The sequence below is a fragment of the Nyctibius grandis genome, chromosome 10, assembly GCF_013368605.1.
Source record: "Nyctibius grandis isolate bNycGra1 chromosome 10, bNycGra1.pri, whole genome shotgun sequence".
Taxonomy (NCBI): domain Eukaryota; kingdom Metazoa; phylum Chordata; class Aves; order Nyctibiiformes; family Nyctibiidae; genus Nyctibius; species Nyctibius grandis.
The window spans coordinates 26,981,141-26,999,569 of NC_090667.1; the positions used below are offsets into that span (position 1 = coordinate 26,981,141).

An 18,429-nucleotide genomic window follows, 5' to 3' on the forward strand; every position below is an offset into this window, starting at 1 on the left:
CGCTGGGCCTCGCGTGGGCAAGGAACAGTCGGCACCGCACGGAAGGCCGCCTCACGAGGGAGCGCTGCGGCGTGGGGACGAGCAGACCCCGGCAGGGCCCAGACCAGGCAACGCGCGCCCGCCCTCAGCGACAGCCCAGCGCGACTGGGAGCGGGTTCGCTCCCGCTCGGTGCATTCGGTCTGCAAAGCCCAGGCGGTTTGTCCGAACGGCTGACAAATCTAGAGGGGGGGAGGATGGTTCAAGCCACGGACTTCACCGCGGCCGGTTCCCGAACCGCCCGCCCCGCTCCCCGCCACAGCCGCCCACGGGCAGCCCCTCAGCGACAACGGCCCCCACCCCAGAACGCCCACCCGCCCCGGGCTGCCCGCCGGCAGTGATTGGGCCCTGCGTCGTCTCGCTCCTCCAATCCCAGTGGAGAAAGCGGATCCCGACCCCTCCTGATTCCGCCTACCGGGGTGCTACGGAACCAATCAGCGTCTACGGCTAGGCTCCTCCTTTCCGGCCGTTTCCATGGCAGCGAGGGGGGGAGGTTAAAGGCGTCGTGAAGACCGTGGTGGGTGGTTGCTTTCCTTTTCGAAGCCGGCGAAGCGAAGGTAAACTAGGTCTGCGTATTCATTTATTTGAATTTCCTGACTTCTCCTCCCTCAATCCTACAGAATGGTACATTCCGGCGGGCTCGTAGATCCATCCCCCCCCCCCCTTCCCAATGGTAGGGCTAAGGGCGGCTGCTGCGTGCCCTCTCGCGCGCGCCGCCGTGGCTGTGTGCGCTCGCGCTGCGGCCGCTCCTCTCCCACCTTTTCAAGGGCCGCCGGCCTGAGGGGGGAGCGCCCGTCCCCGCTGCCTCCTGCCGCCCCGCGGCCCTGGGTGCCTCCCAGGGGCTTCTGACGAGACGGGCTGAGCGTGGGGCTGCCTGCGGGGGCCCAGCCTGTGGCGGCCCAGCCCGGCTTACCTCACGCCTTGGCAGCCACCCAGGGGAGCTGCGTGTGAAGCGATTGCCCCGCGCTGCTGCTGCGGGCGGACGATGCTCACGCTCGGTGCTGTTTATTGCTACCGTATGCCAGGCTCCCCTAACGAAGAGAGGTGCGTGCTCTTTGCGCTCCCCGTGCTTTAGTTTCTCCTGGTGCCGTAAAGGCGTTGCCTGGTGAGCGGAGATCTTGCCTGGTCTTGCGAGCACCATGAAGTTCCCCGGCTGAGGGAAAGAGCACAGAGGGGCTGTGCTCCATGTTAAACACAGGGAAAGCGTTAGCAATAGGCCAGGTGCATAGAAATATTTTTCAGAGTGTGGTGAAACATGCGTCCTTGGAAAACGGGCTCTGCTGAAGTTAGAGTGCACATGTGAATAACTTGCTTCAAAGTACGTGTGAATCTCTTGCCTGAGAGGAGGCCTTTCCTAATGTTCTCATGCCTTGAGATCTTTTAGTTCTCCCACCTGTCAACATTGTGAACATGTAATGGGTTCTTTTATTTTCTTTAATTTTACTTAATGTGACAACAATGCAGTCATCTCTGAGGTGAAAAAGCATTAGACTCTAAAACACTTTCAGGCCTCTGAAAAGTGCTGTAGGATCTTGATTTGCATGCAGTGGGCAGTTGGTTTCCTTCATATCTCAAAAAAAATCAGTAAGATGTGAACAATTTAAGCTGTATATTCCATCGTGTACTGTGTTACAGTGCTGAAAAGCCGAGATCAAGAAGTTTTCAAGCACTCAAAAATTAAACAGGTTTAGTAGCTTAAGTTATTTAGTTTAATCATGCCTGTACTTAACCATAGATTCCTATGAACAGGGAACTGTATCTGTCAGAGGTAGTTAAAAATTATATTTACAAGTGTAACACTGTGATCAGAGTGACATGAGAAAAGCCAGAAATCACTAATGTAAACACAAATGTATACACAAATAATGCACACACATAGTTTGTGTGTGCAGTTGTAAACATCTGAAACTTGAGAAAACTTAATGCGAAATCGTAAACTTGAAAGTCAAATTTTAATTCTCTCATAAACTATTAGAATTCAGAAGTGTTTTCCTAAAACATATTGTGAACATTAGTACTGTGTGCATGTATTCAAAGCATAATGTAACAATGTCTTGTGGTGAATATTAAAATTTATAAGCAGATTTTGTGTAGATAGCTGATATATAAATATCATGTGTGCCACTTGTTAACATGGGATTGTTTAATACTGAAAAGTGTATGTTCATGTATGTGTTTGGAAGATTTTAATTTCACTTGTTTTCCCTTTAATAGAGCGACAGAACTGGGGCAAACAACTGAAAATGTCATCCCATTTGGCTCAGGAGATTCACCTTGCTAGAAGACATGAAGAGATGTAAGTAATTGTTTCAGCACTGTGGCCTGCCTCGCAGTAGTATGTGTTGTGGTCTTGCGGGACCTCCCTCGCTGCACAGGACCATCCTGTGAAGAGTGAATCCGAGCTCTGTACAGAGCACAGTGGTATTTTGACAGGGGGTTGGTGTTCCAGGAGGTGGCACTCTTCCTTCATGAACTATTGGAATTAGCATCCTTGATTGCCGTTAGGGGTGTTTAGGTTGATGAGGTTTTTTGACTTCCAGTGGTGGTACTGGTTTAAGATCTCCATTGTTAACCTCCTGTCACCATTAAATTCCTGTTTGGGGAATGTAATTGGATTCTCTTGCTCTATACCTCAATTATAGAATTGCTTCTTTGTTGCCCTGTAAACTCAGATTGTGAAGCAAATACAGTAATGATTCAGAAAAATCTGCTTTTCTTGTAACAGCTAGTACTTGCCAATGAACAAGAGTAGTATGGATCAAGTCACCCCAACCCACCCTGTCTTTTCTGTTCTGGGAGATTCAGTGCTTCTAAGCACCTTAACATATGAGGACTGCTGGTTGCAATGTTATAGCTTCGTACAAGCACAGCAGGTGGTGGCTGCCTGTACCTTTTCCCTCCCCCAGCACACCCACCCTACAGCCGGCTTAATTAGCCCCATAGTTTTGAGAAAACTGGGTAAGGTAAAAAGGTTATTTTCTAGCTCCTGAGCAAAATGTTCTACCCACTTAGCAAAATGTTTTCCTTTGTAGACTGTCTCAGAGATCAGAGCTGCTACAGCAGATGGAGACTTATCTAGGAGACAAAAAGACTAAAAAGACATGGCAAACTCAAGCAGCTGATGCAGCTCATAAAAGGAATGCAACACTTTTAAATGTAAGTTTCTGCAACTACCAGGAACCGCATTGAAATGTCATGGTTACGTAGCTTAGAGAACTAAAAAAAAAAGTGTTTGCTCTATAGTTATCATTTGAATTCTCCTATATACAGTTCCCTCTTCTGGAACTTGACCAAAAGTATTAAATGACAAGTCTTTATTATCTGGTGGCATCACTACCTATTTCCATGCCCTTCTTACATGAGCCTCGTGGTGGCAGCTGCTACTATCTTTTTTTTTTTCTTTTTTTTTTTTTTCCATTAAGTACACGTAGAGATGCAACACATGCTGTATGTGTCTACCTAAGAGAACTTAAGAGTCTGGCAAGAGTCACGGCACCTTTACACTTTGATTCAAGATACGGGGGTGTGTTTGGAAATAGGGGCTGACCAGCCTATAATGCTTTTAGTCCAGGGTAGGAACTATTCTCCCACTATGGTTGTGTGAAGTTGTGCAAGGAGTTCTCAGCTTAATGTTTTTCTTTATAAGGAGGTGTAGAGTGACTTCAGGAATCTTACTTGCAAGTCTGTAAAAGCAGTGTTTGGTGTTTCTGGCTCTTCCTAATGGTGATACTGTTAATAAAGTTAATAGCTGTTCTACATGCCTGTTGTCATATTTAGGTAAGATTTGTGTTTCCTAGGTAAATTCAGCAGATGTCTGAGAATGGGCAATTAAAAAGATACAGGTTAGATGTCAGGGACTGGAATGCTAAAACCTCTTCTGGAACCCCTAGTTTAGGTATCTGAGTTTGAAGAGATTGCACTTGACCATGGACATGAGCATGCATTTGAAAAATGTTTGCCTGTTGTTCAGGAAACAGCAAAAAAATGTACCTTTTGTGCATTTTCTTTAAACTCTTATTAAGGGTCCATCTTGCATGTATTGTGTTTATTGAAACAGTAAGTTTTACTCTAGAAAAATTACAAGGTTAATTTGTGACACCAAAAATTTTTTGTTTCTTCATGCAGAGCCTGGTTAAGATTTAAAATGTTCACATTTTGGGTGGGTATAATTCTATTGCAGGCCCTCTTTGTATTCAAATGGAAGTTATATTTAGGGAGTGGCAGGCAAGGCAGAGCAGTTAATCAGGGATGCCTTCTTAACTGTTCTGTGACAAGGAAGGTTTTTCAACTTAGACTCTGGTAAACTGGTGCATTCAGGGCTAGGGCAATCAAACCCCTCTGTAGTGGGTACAGGTAAGTGTAGGTGCTTCAGTGGGAGGCTGGGGAGAAGTGGATGGTTTGTTTATTTTCGCCATAGTTCATGCTCTATTGATTTAGTAATTTCAGCCATTATGACTCCCATTTTCCATATGCATTTTATAATAGATTTTTATTTCATAAAGATAGTTTTTTAAAAATTATTTGTATTTTATAAATGCCTTCTCAGTTAACATACACAGGTGAACATAATAAATGCAGGGTATATTTCTGCATGCTGAAAGCTTGTTGTATTGGAAATGTTAACAATAGCTCAGATATATACAGAGTGTAAATATTTTTGCAGTTAAACAGATATTTGCCATCTTCTGTCACATCCTCAAAATTGTTCCTTTCAAGTGTCAAAAATGTTGGTGTTTGTACGGAAAAAAAGCAAAAACATATGTATCAAAACAAATTCTGTTGCATGATAAAGTAGCATAAATCAGTTTAAATCTATTAATTTTATACTAGTTTTAACAGGCATGCACTCCTGCAGATGCTTTCTGATAACAGAAGAAAACAGGAAAAAAAAAAATCTATGCAGAATAATATATGAGAAGCTTGAAAACAAGACTGATTAATGTGCCAGCTTCAGAATATTGTTCCTGATACCAGGCACTGTACATTTCACAGTTACCATGTGGAGAGTTGTTGATTTGGCCTACTCAAAAATACATGGACATGATGAAGTGTTATTTTTTTATTTGCATTTCTGTTTTTCTGCGTGTAAGCAAAATCAGTTGTTTTCAGTGTGTGATCATAGCAAAAGACATTTTTCTTTCTCTGTGCTAGTTGATATTTATGCACAGGAAAGCATTTAAAAATTAATTTATTTTCTAATCAGTAGGAAGCACGGAGCTAAACATTTTTTTTTTAATTGAAATTTTAACATTATAAGCACTTGTTCAGCATTTTAACATATTTATCAGAGTATTTTCCTTGATGTCTTTAGAGGGAGACTGCAGATTAGGGAAATCTTTATAATTTGGTACTTATATAATGTTGTCGTAATAAAAGCAGAAATTAGACTAGTGTTTATAATCTAATTTATGACATTTGTTTGTCAGTAATATTTCTTGTGTTTAGAAATACGTGTTACTGTGCAACAGCTTATAAGATGAAATGGAAAATGAAGAATATGCTATATAGTAGTTAGTATTGGGAAGGTAATTTAGACCAAATTTGCTTTCCTTCACAGGCATGTAATTCTAGAATTATTTAAGTGGGATTCTGCCAGACTGATATCAATATAAGTGACAGCTGAATTTGGTCCCCTAAAAGTGATGCATGTGTCATGCATTCCATTTTACCTCTGGGGAAGGGTCTTGAATTGCTTTTGTTCCAGTCCTTGTGGTTTTAGGGGAAGCGTTGTAAGATGCTCTCTTTTTTCAGTACCGTCACATATTAGATTTGCTGTTTTTACCAAAGAAAGAAGTTTATACTGCTAATGTATTTATTTTATATTGATGACGGGGATTTCTTTTTCCTCCAAAGATTACCAGTTGTACTGACATAGAAGAAGTGCCATCTAGTATTTCAGTAGTTCCAGTTATTTTCTAAAGCATACTACACCTTCCAGCAAAAATTTCTTTCACTGTCTGTCATTAAATCAGTATTCTGAATGACAATAGACTGCACAACATACAAACTAGAGTGAGCAACAAAAAGACACATCCAATATCTAGGCTATGCCTAAGTGACCTTCTCCACTAAACATATATGCACAACTGCTGTCTCCTTTCTTGCCTGAAAGACACTCATTTCCTGTCACCATAAACATTCCAATGACTTAGCTGAGTATATAAAGAAATAATGATCTTGATTGATATTCTTCCTTCCTGTGAAAATTCCTGCAGGAATTAGGAAGAAGGAATCAGAAAGGAGGAAAACCCTATGGAAGAATATGAAGTGAATATTACTGATTGATCCTTCTTTTCAGCAGGGTGATAACTTCTCCAGACTAGGTCTGAGCCGTGCTGATATGAGCTTCATTTGGTGCTATTTGGGGTGTATCTGTTCTAAGTACGTGCAACAGAGAAATTCCTTGCTTAGGTTAGTTAAGTCTGTATTGTTCTCTGTTATTTTGACATTGTGACTTCAAATGGCTTCCATCTTTGCTCATATTCCCCCTTTATGTTTATCCTCTGTTAGTCTTTTCTCATCTGAATAAGGGGCAGCTGCTTGCTACTTCTGAGGATTTTGAGAAATCTGAGGCATAGTTTGCTTTCTCAGACATCCTTTAGCTTCCTACAAGGGTATGCACTGCTGTAGAAAAGGGAGAACAGTTTTGCTTGGATTAGGTTTGTAATTATGTGCAAGAAAATACAGTCATCCTGTAAAAGGAACTAATGAAATAAGATGAATACTGTAAACTGAATGAACTGAGCATATCTATATCACTAAGTTGAACTTCAGCTAACAGTAAAGCTGGTTTTTGTTTTTGTTAATCATACTCTACTGAATTTGAATCATATTTTTCAAACTAAACTTGAGTTGAGCACTGTTTACTTATTGATGTATTCAGATTGGCTATTATTCAATACGAGTAATCATGTTTGGTCTCTCTTGTGTCTATGCTCCTCCAGAATCTCACTCTTCTTGTCAGCGGCAGTGGTGGTGAATATTTGGGAAGTCCCTTTGGGGAATTTCCTCTCATTTAGTTTTTCTGTTGTACTCTTCACACCCGCTCTCTGCTCCCAACTCTGCCATCTGCTGTACTTTCTTTCCCCCTCCACTCTGTTCAGCTTTGGCTTCTTCACACCCCACTCCCACGTCCCTTTCTGTCTCTCTTCATCTGCCCACCGCTCAATCTCTTCAATGTTTGGGTATGGAACTAAGCCCACAAGAATGGGTCAGAACTTTAAAGGGGGAGGGTGGTAAGTTTGGGGAGATGTTTTGATTTGTTTGTTGCTCTTCTTTTTTGGTGGTTTCTTTTTTTAGAATTGTATTTAGGCCTTCGTGAATCCAGCACACATCCACTGGACATGCAGAAACCCAAATACTGATTTTTTTAAGAAAGCTATGTGAGGTGCATTGTCATCCAAGTTTGTCTGGTGAACAGCTTGCTGCAGCTCTACATTTTTGTGCACATGTTATGCATGCATATTAGCAAGTCATCTTTGTCTTGAGGAGTAAAGATCTTGCACATAATTTTCCTAGTTACTTTACAGTTACAGTAGCTAGAATACATACTTCAGTCTTCATGCAGCACAGATGAAAACCATTCTGTTGCCCGCCCCCCCCCCCCCCCCCCCCCCCCCCGCCGTTTGTAAGTTTTAGAGAACAGAATTTAACTGTAATATACCCTAGTGTCCAGAAAGAATAATGGTGTTTTACAGCAACAGTCTTATGTGGTCATGAAATTTATTCTTGTATCAAGAAGGTTCAGCAAACGTATTTAGAAACTGTAGGATGTTAGTCTTACTGGTACAAGCTGGATTTCAAAATGACTAAACAGAAAGACTTGAACTTCACAGTTATGATTTAAATGCTGTTTAGCTGTAATGAGTTCATTTAATTAAATATCTTTACATGAGTGTGCATTTTCCTTTTAATGTTCCCAATGCTTGTTTTTAAAATTTTGCCTGTGTTTTAGGATATAGAAGCAGCAGAAAAAAAGTTGCAAGAAAGAGTGTATTTACTTCCACATCCTGATACTGTTAAGTTAGAAGTAAGTCCTAGAACTCTGTCTTTTTATTTGCTGTTTACCAGATTTTTTGCTTTTTTTCCCCCCTGAAGCATGTTCTTAAAGTGAAAATAATTGATTTTAAAATCCAGTGACTGGTATAGCCAAAGGCCTGTGTACTGTGTAGCAAGCTGAACCTAAATGCTGGGGCAAGGTCCCTAGATTATGGAGCATTCTGGTGGAAATATTTAGCAGCTTTCAGATCTGTACAAACTTCTATTTAAAAAGGAAGTCACATATAAAAATGAATGTTGTGAATATCAGAAGATTACTATGTTTGTCAGAGCTATTTAGTTTGTTTTATATGGTCATCTCATTTTCAGTTTGCCACAGATTGTCATCTTTACATTTCAGGGTCAACAGTTTATCAGCATGAACAGAGAAATTTTTACTTCTCGGAGTTATTTTATGGTTGTATGGGAGCTTAGGAAAAGTACCGCTACAGCAGGAACACTCGAATTTACTTCTCAACCTGCAGTCCTAAAATGTAATTTAAAGATAAAGATTTTGAACAGCAAGTTCCTCTGAGAACTAAATATTCTCCTGATACAATGTAACAGGTTTAGTTACCTAGTCTCAAGACTGTTTTATCAGTATTATGCAGTGATGAAAGAATGATGAGGACAGAAACAGCCCTGGGAACAGGAGTATGAGCACAGCTCTTCCTGATGCAACCTAAACATGTTTAATGTGAGGCCACTGAGTCAGATTCCCACTTGTGTTTCTTGCACCAGTGCTGTGTGGGTTCTTCATTGTATGGTGGCTTAGTTTCCACAGGCGTAGTAACATGGGAGTGTCTCACACTAGTTTGTGTGCTAGGGCACTGTCAAAGGAGGGGAAAGGTATAGATGTTAGCACTCTCAGCCTGTGAAGAGAAGGTATTGTACATTAGTTTCACACCTGCTGGGCAAGTGTTGTAATGCTTAGGCTATTATTTAAATGAGAGGCATCACTTCTTGTTCTGGTTACTGTTAAAAGTTTTTGTCTGTCATTGCATTTTGTAAATAGCCTACTCTGATCACTGTGACAGGATGCACACTGAGTATGCCCAGTCAGTGATTTTTCTTTTTTTGGGGGGAGGGGTGATTTTAAGCAAAAGGGTACATTTTTTCCTGGATACCTGTACATCTTGAATGATGCTAAGAAAGATGCCAAGCTATTAATATTGAACCTATTCTAGCTGTGTCCAGAAGTAGTTTTAGATTCTTAGAGGACTTTCCAGGCACCTCTAGAGTTGTTTGGATCAGTTTTGGACTGCTTCTCCCTGTCCTGTTAAGCTGCTTGCGGGATGTAGACCAAAGTCTGCACAAATTGGAGAATGCAGAGCAATTGCTTATGGCTGCAGAAATGTCTACATTCTGCAGCAGTGGTTGAATTTTAGAGAGAACAGAGTTACTATTTGAAGGAGAAGATCCTATTTCAGCTTTTTTTGTACTTCTGGAGAAGAGTGCTATAAATAGTGGGAAAAGAAAACTTTCTTATGTGGTACAAAATTCTTGTGTGTGCTTTGTTCCAAAACACTTCTGAGCATATTTCACTCAGCCATATATGTGTCTGTATTAATATACTTTGAAAGTTATGGCTATAATGGATCCCCAGCTTGCTAAGTTGGAGTAGTTTTGTGTGACAGCACATATGCTTGTCAGAAAAGATTCTTTGAGTAAATCTGTTGAAGACAATATTTTTGTAAATCTGCAAGAGCCATAGTTATATCTGAGTTACATGTAAGGATCAAAATGATTGGCCAGGAATCTAATACTCTGCAAAGAGATGTTCAGTTTTGTGGTACGCTGCTTCTACTTTCTATGCTTAAGCAAGTAAAGAAAAAAGGGTCAATACGTGTGTACCGTATGTACCAGTTCTCTACTACAAAATTACTGTTTTCTGAATGGACATCAATATCTAAAAATACTTAAGTGTTGGCTTAGTACTGCTCTTTGATCACAGTATTTTGTGGAAAAAAAAAAAAGATACATGGCACTTAAAATTTTCTTCAAAATCCTACAAATGACAAAGTTATCCTTAGGATACCAACACAAAAATGATTAATGGCATGTCCATTCCACAGATGAAACAGAAGTTAAATTTATTACTCAGAGGCACAGGGTAATGCAGAGAAAGTGTTAGATAATCCACAGTGGTTTTCCTAGACCACAGGATAAGTATACAGCATTTTTTTTCATTTGTGATCCAAATACTGGAGCTGATTACTTTGTCAGTGATTTATCACATCTAAAATTTTACTCAAATATTTTGAACTACGTTACTGCAAACTTTTCTAGGACAACCAATTTACATAGCACTTCTTGTTTATAACATTAAACAATTTTCCACTTCAAAATTAAATTCCACTAACATACATAATTAAATATAAAAGCTGCTTTTGGAGAAGTTTATTATCACGGAAAATATTTTATTAAAGGTACCGTGAGGGTCTAAACTAATCTGTTGCTTACCACAAGAGGGCACATTCAGTCACTTCACAGTTCATGCTACGGAGTGAAATCTTTCCAGGCTGGTACTTTGTGTCATACAAGAGATTTCAAATTCCATGCATAAGTGCGTTGTTCTTTTCTGAATTGCTTCACTCATAAGGCAAGATTTAATAATGCATTGCATATGTATATTGTTTTTAAACAGGCTGACACAGATTTTGAGATTAAGTTTACTTTTTCTTGTATCTTTCTCAGACTCTCTATTGGGCATCAATAAAAGAATCTCTTCCCAAGTGGGAACAGTTTCTTTTAGGAAGAGCGGAAGTTCCTCTTGGTTTTAAGAAAATGAAAACCACAAAACAGAACATAAGCTACCCAGCAGAAGATTCGCAAAAACAAACACTCTAGTTTCATTGTGTTTTGTAATTTATGGCTTAAGCAGACACGATCATCCAGATCAGGCAACAGAATATAATGCCATTGAATTGTAATGTAAATAATTTAAATGAAAATGAACTATATTGGATAATGTTCTTCCACTGTCACATTGTGTAAAATTCTTTATTTTTATTCTGTAGTAGAGAAGCAATCCTCAAAGGGGCTTTTAGGATCAAAAGTAAGAAACACTGGTGTATAGAAACCCACCAAGGTAATTGCTTTTTCAGTATAAGAGTTTTAAGTTATTTTTAATCCTCTGCTTCTACAAGTAAGTGCGATAAGTAAAGACAGATTCATGCATTATCTTTCTTCACTGCAGTCATCTGTGCTGTATGTCTCTGTGGATGAGGGAGAAAGGAGGAATTTAGCAGTAACAGGGAGAGGCAGGCTGTTTGCCTCAGACAGAGTAGCCTTGGTTTAGCACCAGGAATCTGTGTAAAAACCTTCATAAGAAGAACCCAGCATATGCAGAAGTTGAGGAGACAATATTTTCATTTTCAGCATTGAACAGGTCCTCAGCTTCTTCCTACAGAGGTGCAGTATCAGTGAGTTTTGATTCTACAGTGGGCTAACTCGGTATGAAAATTTCACTGCTCTAGTGCAGTGCTTTTTAAAGTATCAGTTCAGTGGAAGATCCTTCCAGGTGTGTGACTTGGCCTGCAGAAATTTAACCTTTCCTAAGCAAAGGGAGCCTAGAAAAAAATCTTTTTTTAAGATCAAGAACCTGGACTTGAGTCAATATATTGTTGAAATTTAATTTCATATGCAACAACATACTTCCACCCCCGACCTGAAAGTAGGAGAAAAAAAATTTACCTCTGCCAGTGTTTGAGGATATGAAAATGTAATGATTACAAATTTTGCTAGGCTACTAGTGAACTGATCTATGCATCTCCATGCTACATAGAGATAGAATATTTTTGATAGTAGGGATGTTTTAATGACTTTTATTGAAACTGAGGTACTTTTTAGCAACATTTCTCATAAATGTACTGACTGCTTTGGATCTGTACACTAAAAAGCTTGTGTTCATTTAGTTAATTAAACATAGTTAAGTTATTCACTGATTAGCTGTTGGTGGGGAGTTTGTGGTCCAGTCAGAACTAGAGAACAAACTTTAGCTGAAAACTATAGGAAGTCTGGGTAGTCTTAAAGACCAACATCTGCAGATGCTGTTCTCTGTGAAGTCAGGCACTCAGTTTTGTCTAAATTTAAATTAGCTGCAGAATCACTGACACAATAAAATCAAAACTTCACCTGCAATATAAAATTGTTGTATGTTTTCAATGGGAATAGTAAGAGTTCATTTAAAACTTTTTCTATTGAAGTGTCCATTAAACTGATAAGTTTTTACAGAAACTGCCATCTTAGAAATATCCTGTTGAGTGGGTGTTGGTGTTTGTAACAATAACGTTGTTTTCATAATATGTGATGGCAGATTAGCACGCTTCTCTGCAGTGTTGTTAACAGTTGTAATTAAGGAATAAACAGTAAAGGGTGTCAGTCCGATGACAATTTCATCTATAGTGTCACAATACAAAATGTCACAAAATATTAGAACTGTTATATAACTACAAAAATATCAAATTAGGCTTTCATCGTAGAAGCGGAGAGCTTAAAAAAAAAACCTGGCATAGAGACCATTGCAATTTTATACCTACTCAGTGTTCTGTCACAAAGACAACTTGGTAATATTTTCTCCTGTAAAATCACAATGTGGTTCTCAATCTGATTTATCGGGAATGTGTATGGTTCTTAGAATTGTAGAGCTCAAATTTAAAAAGCAAATAATTCGAACCAGTTGAACAGACAAGAAGGGAAAAGCTTTTACCCGTGATGCCCAAAATGAAGGGATGGGTGAGCAGTTAGTTGCTAACAAGGACTAGGAATCATCCTGGTGTTTGTATCCAAAGGGAAATCACTTAAACTAAAATCTGGGCCCCTAAGTACTCTATACCTGTGAGTAATCTGGGTCTTTATCTCTTTGGACTCCGCCTAAACACTGGGACACAATGCAGATGCTTACTATCTCCTTGCCCCTCTTGATTCCCCTGGAAGGAAAGCGAAGTGTGTGGACTATGAGGCAGCTGGTGGGTGAGGATTCCGCAGCGTGCTGTGAAAGGCACCTGCAAGCAAAGTTAGTTTGTTTTTTTGTGCTGCAGTTAACTGTTCAGATACTGTGTTTCTGATTATTTGGTGGTTGTTACCGGGCAAAGAGATTAAGATTAAAATGAAATTATCTTCTTTTCCAAAGAAGGAAATTAATTTGTTTCTACAGCAATGCTGCAGGAAAAAAAAATAGGACAACTAGTGCATGGAAAACTATACAGGAACATGTCCAGAAAAGGATAAAATGAAGAGAAACATTTAAAGCAGGAATGTGTGTAGGTGACTGCTCTTAGAGACAAAGGCCTTCATGTTGGCCTGTGGTCTGATATAAATAAATGCAATTGCATATGACTGCGAAGCAGCCTGACGGTAGGGGCAGGGAGACACAGCATGGCCATCAAGGTACAGGAGCCAGCGTCTCCTGATTTGGCACAGACCTTGGGGCAAACAGGGGCCGGGAACATAATTACATGGTATCTCCTGTTATACTTGGATTTGTTGAGTACACAGTTTAATTTACTGTGGCTGAGCTAGCTTGCGATTTGCCTTTCTATAGATCCAAATTTGAGAAAGCAACTGTTAGTTCAACCTAAGTGTGTTTAAAAAACAAAAATTAAAAATACTGCCCAAAACTGATTGATACCGATACGGTTTAATATTGGCTTTGAATGAGATCTTGAATGGGTATTCTTCACCAAGTCAAGGCTGTTACTTCAAACATATTGATTCTATGTGGTTATACCCCATCTTATCCCAAGCTTTTATATATGTAAAATATGTATTATATATATTGCCTTATGTATCTCTCTCTCTTATGTAATTTCCTACCCATCTTGGGTAAATGTTTTTTTTCCCTCAGAACTTAACCTGTTACTCTGCATTCTTGACTTGCTGCTTGCCCTTTTGTGTAAAAATATATGTATATATAAGCTGCAATGGTCCTAAGAGCCTGTTACTTCTTGTGCTTTTCCTTTCTTCTTGAGAGAAGAGCAGTAAGGAAAAGCAAAGGTTTTGCCTGTTTGTATATTAATTTTTTAGTATCTTACAAGAAGAAATAATTAATCATCCTTTTTTAGGTTTATGCACAGATGAGTAACCACAGTACTAACCCAGGAGCACAGCCTGTTCACCCATCTTGTCACCTCTCCCATCACATTCCCGAGCTTTTTACTTTCTCAGTTATTCTGGCTGTGGGGGCAGTAGCAGAAAGCATGTTAGTTTTCCCTAGGATAAGAAATTTCTTACTCCGCAGAATCTTTCTCAAGCCTATTATTTCATTTGAGAGTACATATGAAATAATAAGAGGGTTTAGACACGTGATGTTTGACACTTAGTATGGTATCCTCTTGATTGTATTTATTCAGGGTCATGTTTTCACAGAAGCTGGGAGCTAGATTTTAGGCTGAGCTTACAGTTCTTCATTCTTCTCTTTTTCATTCACATAGAGCAGTTCAGGGATGTAGATGCTCAGTTTGAGCTTGTTGGTACTGAAAAATAGGAAAACCAAATTTGAAATGGAATGTACTTTTAGAGGTTACATCTGAAAGAAAACATTATTTACTCCATAATGGTAATTTTCATAATATTTTAATAGTTGTGTTCAAATACAACTTGACCTTAAATATCACCCCAAATGCAAGCTGTTTTAACATATTTGTAATGCTAAAGTCTTCATTACTGTAATATTCTGTTTGCTCAAGGATTATAATCCATGGATATAATGTGTAACAGCTGAAATAAAACTTTGATCCTGTAGTCACTGTGTCTTGGATTTCAGTGTTGTAATTGCATGTACGAGTTGGATGTAAATTGGTGCCTGTGCTGTAGCCAAGTGTGGGGACACTGAGTACACCAGTGATAAATACTTTGCTTAGGTATGATGTTTCTTTTCCCCAGTTTTCTGCTGACATTGATCTGAAATGTTAATCTGATGAGTGAAGATTAGAATCTCTGAAGTTTACTGCTGAAAAATCCAAATGTAATCAATCACAGATCGATTATTTGCACTCTTCCTACTGTTTCACAATAACTGTGTTCTAAATTACTTCAGATATGTGATTGCTAGCAAGATATGGATAGCGATACTTAAACCCTTGAAAAGGAAACAGGTGGGGAAAAATGGTTTTTTAGTGCATCCTATTGCTGCGTGAAACTCTGTCTTTGCCGTAAATAGGGAGATTTAATTTGGGAATTTGCTACTCCTTTTAAACAGAGCTGAAACAGCTCTTGAAAATGCCGTAAATTGTACCCGCTGCGTATGTAGTCTTCCAGTTGTATCTTTTTCATTTTAGTTATTTTGCATATGTTTGGTTTTAATGCATGCAGATAGGATGTATGCTCGCTTCTTCCCGTAAGTTTTATCACGAGTGGTGATGATCTTAAAAATAAACGTGTGCTGTTCTTTCTCTTCACTCTCAGTCGTATCACCTACCAGAAAGCCCTAATAGGCAACAAAATAGTGTGAGGCGGTATTTACATCACACTTTTGAAACAGATTCAAGCAGAGCCAGCTGCCTAAGATTATTTTACAAATATCTTGCAAATTAATAAAAGAAAAATGTTGCCGTCCTTTAAGTAAATTACAGGCTCCTTGGCTAATTACATAGCTTGAAGCCGCGCTAAATTAGTACCTGCCTCACAGCGGTGTTGGGAAACGCAATTTTGTTTTCCAGACTGGCATTTCTTTACCCATTTAGTTTGTGTGTGTTCCCAATAGCTTCATACACGGTGCTCTAACTGTTGCTCAGTAAAAGCTTCCGGAGGATAATTTGCCGAAACGCACCGCACGCCTGCGGCTTTGTTAAGCGCCGTCTAACCTTGCGCGCTGCGCGGCTGCGCTCGCCTCCGCTCCCGGGCTTTGCGGAGCCTGCCCGAGGGGAAGGGGTGCTCCAGGCTGAGGAAAGCCCAAGCCAAGCGGCTGTGTGAAAGGGAGAAAGGAGGCGGGGGAGCATTTCTCTGTCGTTTCGTGGTGTGAAATGAGATAGCTGCGGTCGCGGGGAAGGTCCGGGTGGGAGGACAGACGGCGGCGGTCGGTGGTTGCGGGACTCTAGGGCCGCGCATCGCCGGGAAGGGTGCGCTGAGAAAGTGAGGGGGAGGCACGTTGTGTGTGTCCGCTCGCACTTCACGGCGCCGAGATTCCCAGGGAAGCTCTGGGCAGGGGGTTTGATTCCTTGGAAACGTTGGTGATAATAACCGTAACGGTGGAAAACGTATGCGTAAATCCATAGGGGAAGGGTTGGTATATGTGAACGGAACTGCCGCATCCCCCCGTCATCTGGGAACGGTGTTTGGAGTGAGCTTAAACAACTGCAGCCGCTTTACGCTATTTCTCGGTGTTTCTTTTTTATGAAGTTTCTGGGTACACTTGGCTTTTTCCTCTATAATCAGCTTTCTTTTGCTGGATTCATTCAGTGATGCGATAATCCAATGTTGGTAATATTTCAATTCATTAACATAATGAATCAGAAGGAAGAGGCTGATTATAAATCAGAAAGCTTCTATTTATGTGAAATATCTTGGCAACCGGCAGCAGTGAGGAAGACAGTAGAAGAAGTATCAGACAGTTAGCGGGACTTTGGGAACGCGATTGCAGGAGGTCGCAGGTGCTCTCGGTGCGATTTGAAACGCCTGCGCCCTTCAAAGGACAGTCGTGCCCATTGCAGCGAGGCAGCGGCGCCGATTTGGGGAAATATTACTTGGTTCATGCGGCCTCGGTCTTCCGAGGGGTTCAAAGCGCCTGACCCCGTTGTGTCTGGGCGAGGGTTTTGCTCCCGGCCGCCGTTGGAGCTGGGGCTGCCGCCGCCCCCCCGTGCTGCCACAACCACGGCGATGGCCCCGTTTGTTTGTATCGCCCGCGGGCTTGGGACGGCCCGCAGCGGGCCGGGGGTGCTCCGAAACGGCTCGGAGCCGGGAGAGGCGAAGCCGCGGTGCTGCCCCACGCCTCAGCGCTGCGGGGCCGGCGAGGTGCCCAGCCCAGCCCCGCCGGCTGGAAGTACTCCTGCCCCCGGAGCAGATAGCCTTTAAAGTTGCTCATCAGCCAGCGTCTTCTGCAAACGCGGAAGACGGCAAAGATGCAAATATTTGTAGGAAAAGCCAAGTTTTGTGTTGTTTCGGCTTTATAAATTCAAGGACCAGACCCTTTTTCTGCATTCTCGTGTCTGACAGCATTTTGTCCCCGTCCCCGCTGGGGACAACAAGACGTTTCTGTGACTCAACACGCTCTTACTGGAGTCACTTTAAAGCTGATTTTTATAGATTTTAAGAGCACCGGTGACTTTCAGCACCCGCAGTGAAAGGCTGTTGTGCTCCTTCAGCCGGGGAGCAGAGCGGAGCCACAGCTCTCGGTGCCCGATGGCCCGGCCCAGGGCTCCCTGGCAGGCTGAGCCCCATGGCCCGGCCACAGCCTCAGCACCTGACGGGGAAAGGTAGCCTGCCCCAGAACGGAGAGCTCAGAAGTCTAAATGCACCTTCTTTTTTTTTTTTTTTTCCTTTAATTGAGGACACGTGGTGTGCTCACCTTTCTGTGACTCAATCAATTAAGCAATTGCAATAGATAAATTATATAAATAACGCGAGCCTGGGGCTTTAGCCCTAGTCAGGGTTAGCAGTGAGAGTGGGCCAGGAGCAGTAACTCTTGACCTGTGTTCCCGTATCATTAGGGTTGCCTGGAGAGTCAGGGAGGACGATGGAGATGAGCTGGTAAGAGCTTTTTCCTCTCTTTATGCGTCGTTACCAAAGACTCTGTGGTGATGATGCTGGGTTCTGGTCAGTGCTGTGCCTGCTGGGGGGCAGGACCTGCAACGCTGGGGCTGCCCTGGAGAGCGGCAGGGCTGGTGGCTCGGGAGGAGGTGGGAGGGGAGCAGCAAGAGGGGGGATAGGAAGGCGAACGGTTTGGGGCAAAGCTGGCCGTGGTGTGAGGTCCGTCCGCAGGAGCCCTCGGGAGAGGAAGGGCATGGGGTGAGCGTGTCGCCAAGCAGCCCCCCACCAGCACTGCAGCCCCCCTCCCAGCCCGGAGGTTGGGTACCTGTCCCCTCCGCCTCCCTAGGGCCTGCCTGCTCCCTCCCTGTCCCGTCCGCATGCGGCCGCTCCTGGGCTCAGACGCGGCCGGGGTGCCGGTAGCCCTCGCCGTGGCTGCAGTCGGTGCTGGCCGAAGGATGATGCCCGCGCCGCGACCCACTGTGCCGCCTTCCCCTGGGCTGCGGGGGTAGCTGCCCCCAGCCCCTTCCTCTCTCGGAGGAACTTGGTCGCGCAGCTCTGCTCTCTGAGGGGCGTCGGGGGTCCAAATCTGAAGGGGTGGAGGGGGCCTGAGGAGAGAGGCGGGGAGGCGTTAGGGAGGGGGCACAGGCTGCGCCGTCGGGGGCTGAGGA

General features: G+C 42.2%; 1 protein-coding gene across 3 annotated transcripts; it reads left to right on the forward strand.

The window, feature by feature from the left end:
- The first annotated feature begins 527 nt into the window (after nt 1-527).
- CEP15 (centrosomal protein 15) lies at nt 528-14,825 on the forward strand. 3 transcript variants are annotated; one of them, XM_068409623.1, is made up of 5 exons: nt 528-594; nt 2,252-2,333; nt 3,070-3,193; nt 7,992-8,066; nt 10,772-14,825. In XM_068409623.1, the coding sequence occupies exons 2-5, from the start codon at nt 2,281-2,283 to the stop codon at nt 10,922-10,924; spliced, it is 405 nt and encodes a 134-aa protein (XP_068265724.1). In that variant the 5' UTR covers nt 528-594; nt 2,252-2,280; the 3' UTR covers nt 10,925-14,825. The 3 variants fall into 3 exon arrangements, with proteins under 3 accessions (XP_068265724.1, XP_068265722.1, XP_068265725.1); XM_068409621.1 differs by lacking the exon at nt 528-594 and adding an exon at nt 758-1,081; XM_068409624.1 differs by lacking the exons at nt 528-594; nt 7,992-8,066 and adding an exon at nt 758-1,081.
- Nucleotides 14,826-18,429: the final 3,604 nt, after the last annotated feature.

Excerpts from the sequence above, each read along its gene's own strand:
- CEP15 (XM_068409623.1), top strand. The coding sequence starts at position 2,281 with ATGTCATCCCATTTGGCTCAGGAGATTCACCTTGCTAGAAGACATGAA. Across the intron at positions 2,334-3,069 it reads GCTAGAAGACATGAAGAGAT|ACTGTCTCAGAGATCAGAGC; the intron begins GTAAGTAATTGT and ends TTTCCTTTGTAG. Across the intron at positions 3,194-7,991 it reads GGAATGCAACACTTTTAAAT|GATATAGAAGCAGCAGAAAA; the intron begins GTAAGTTTCTGC and ends CCTGTGTTTTAG.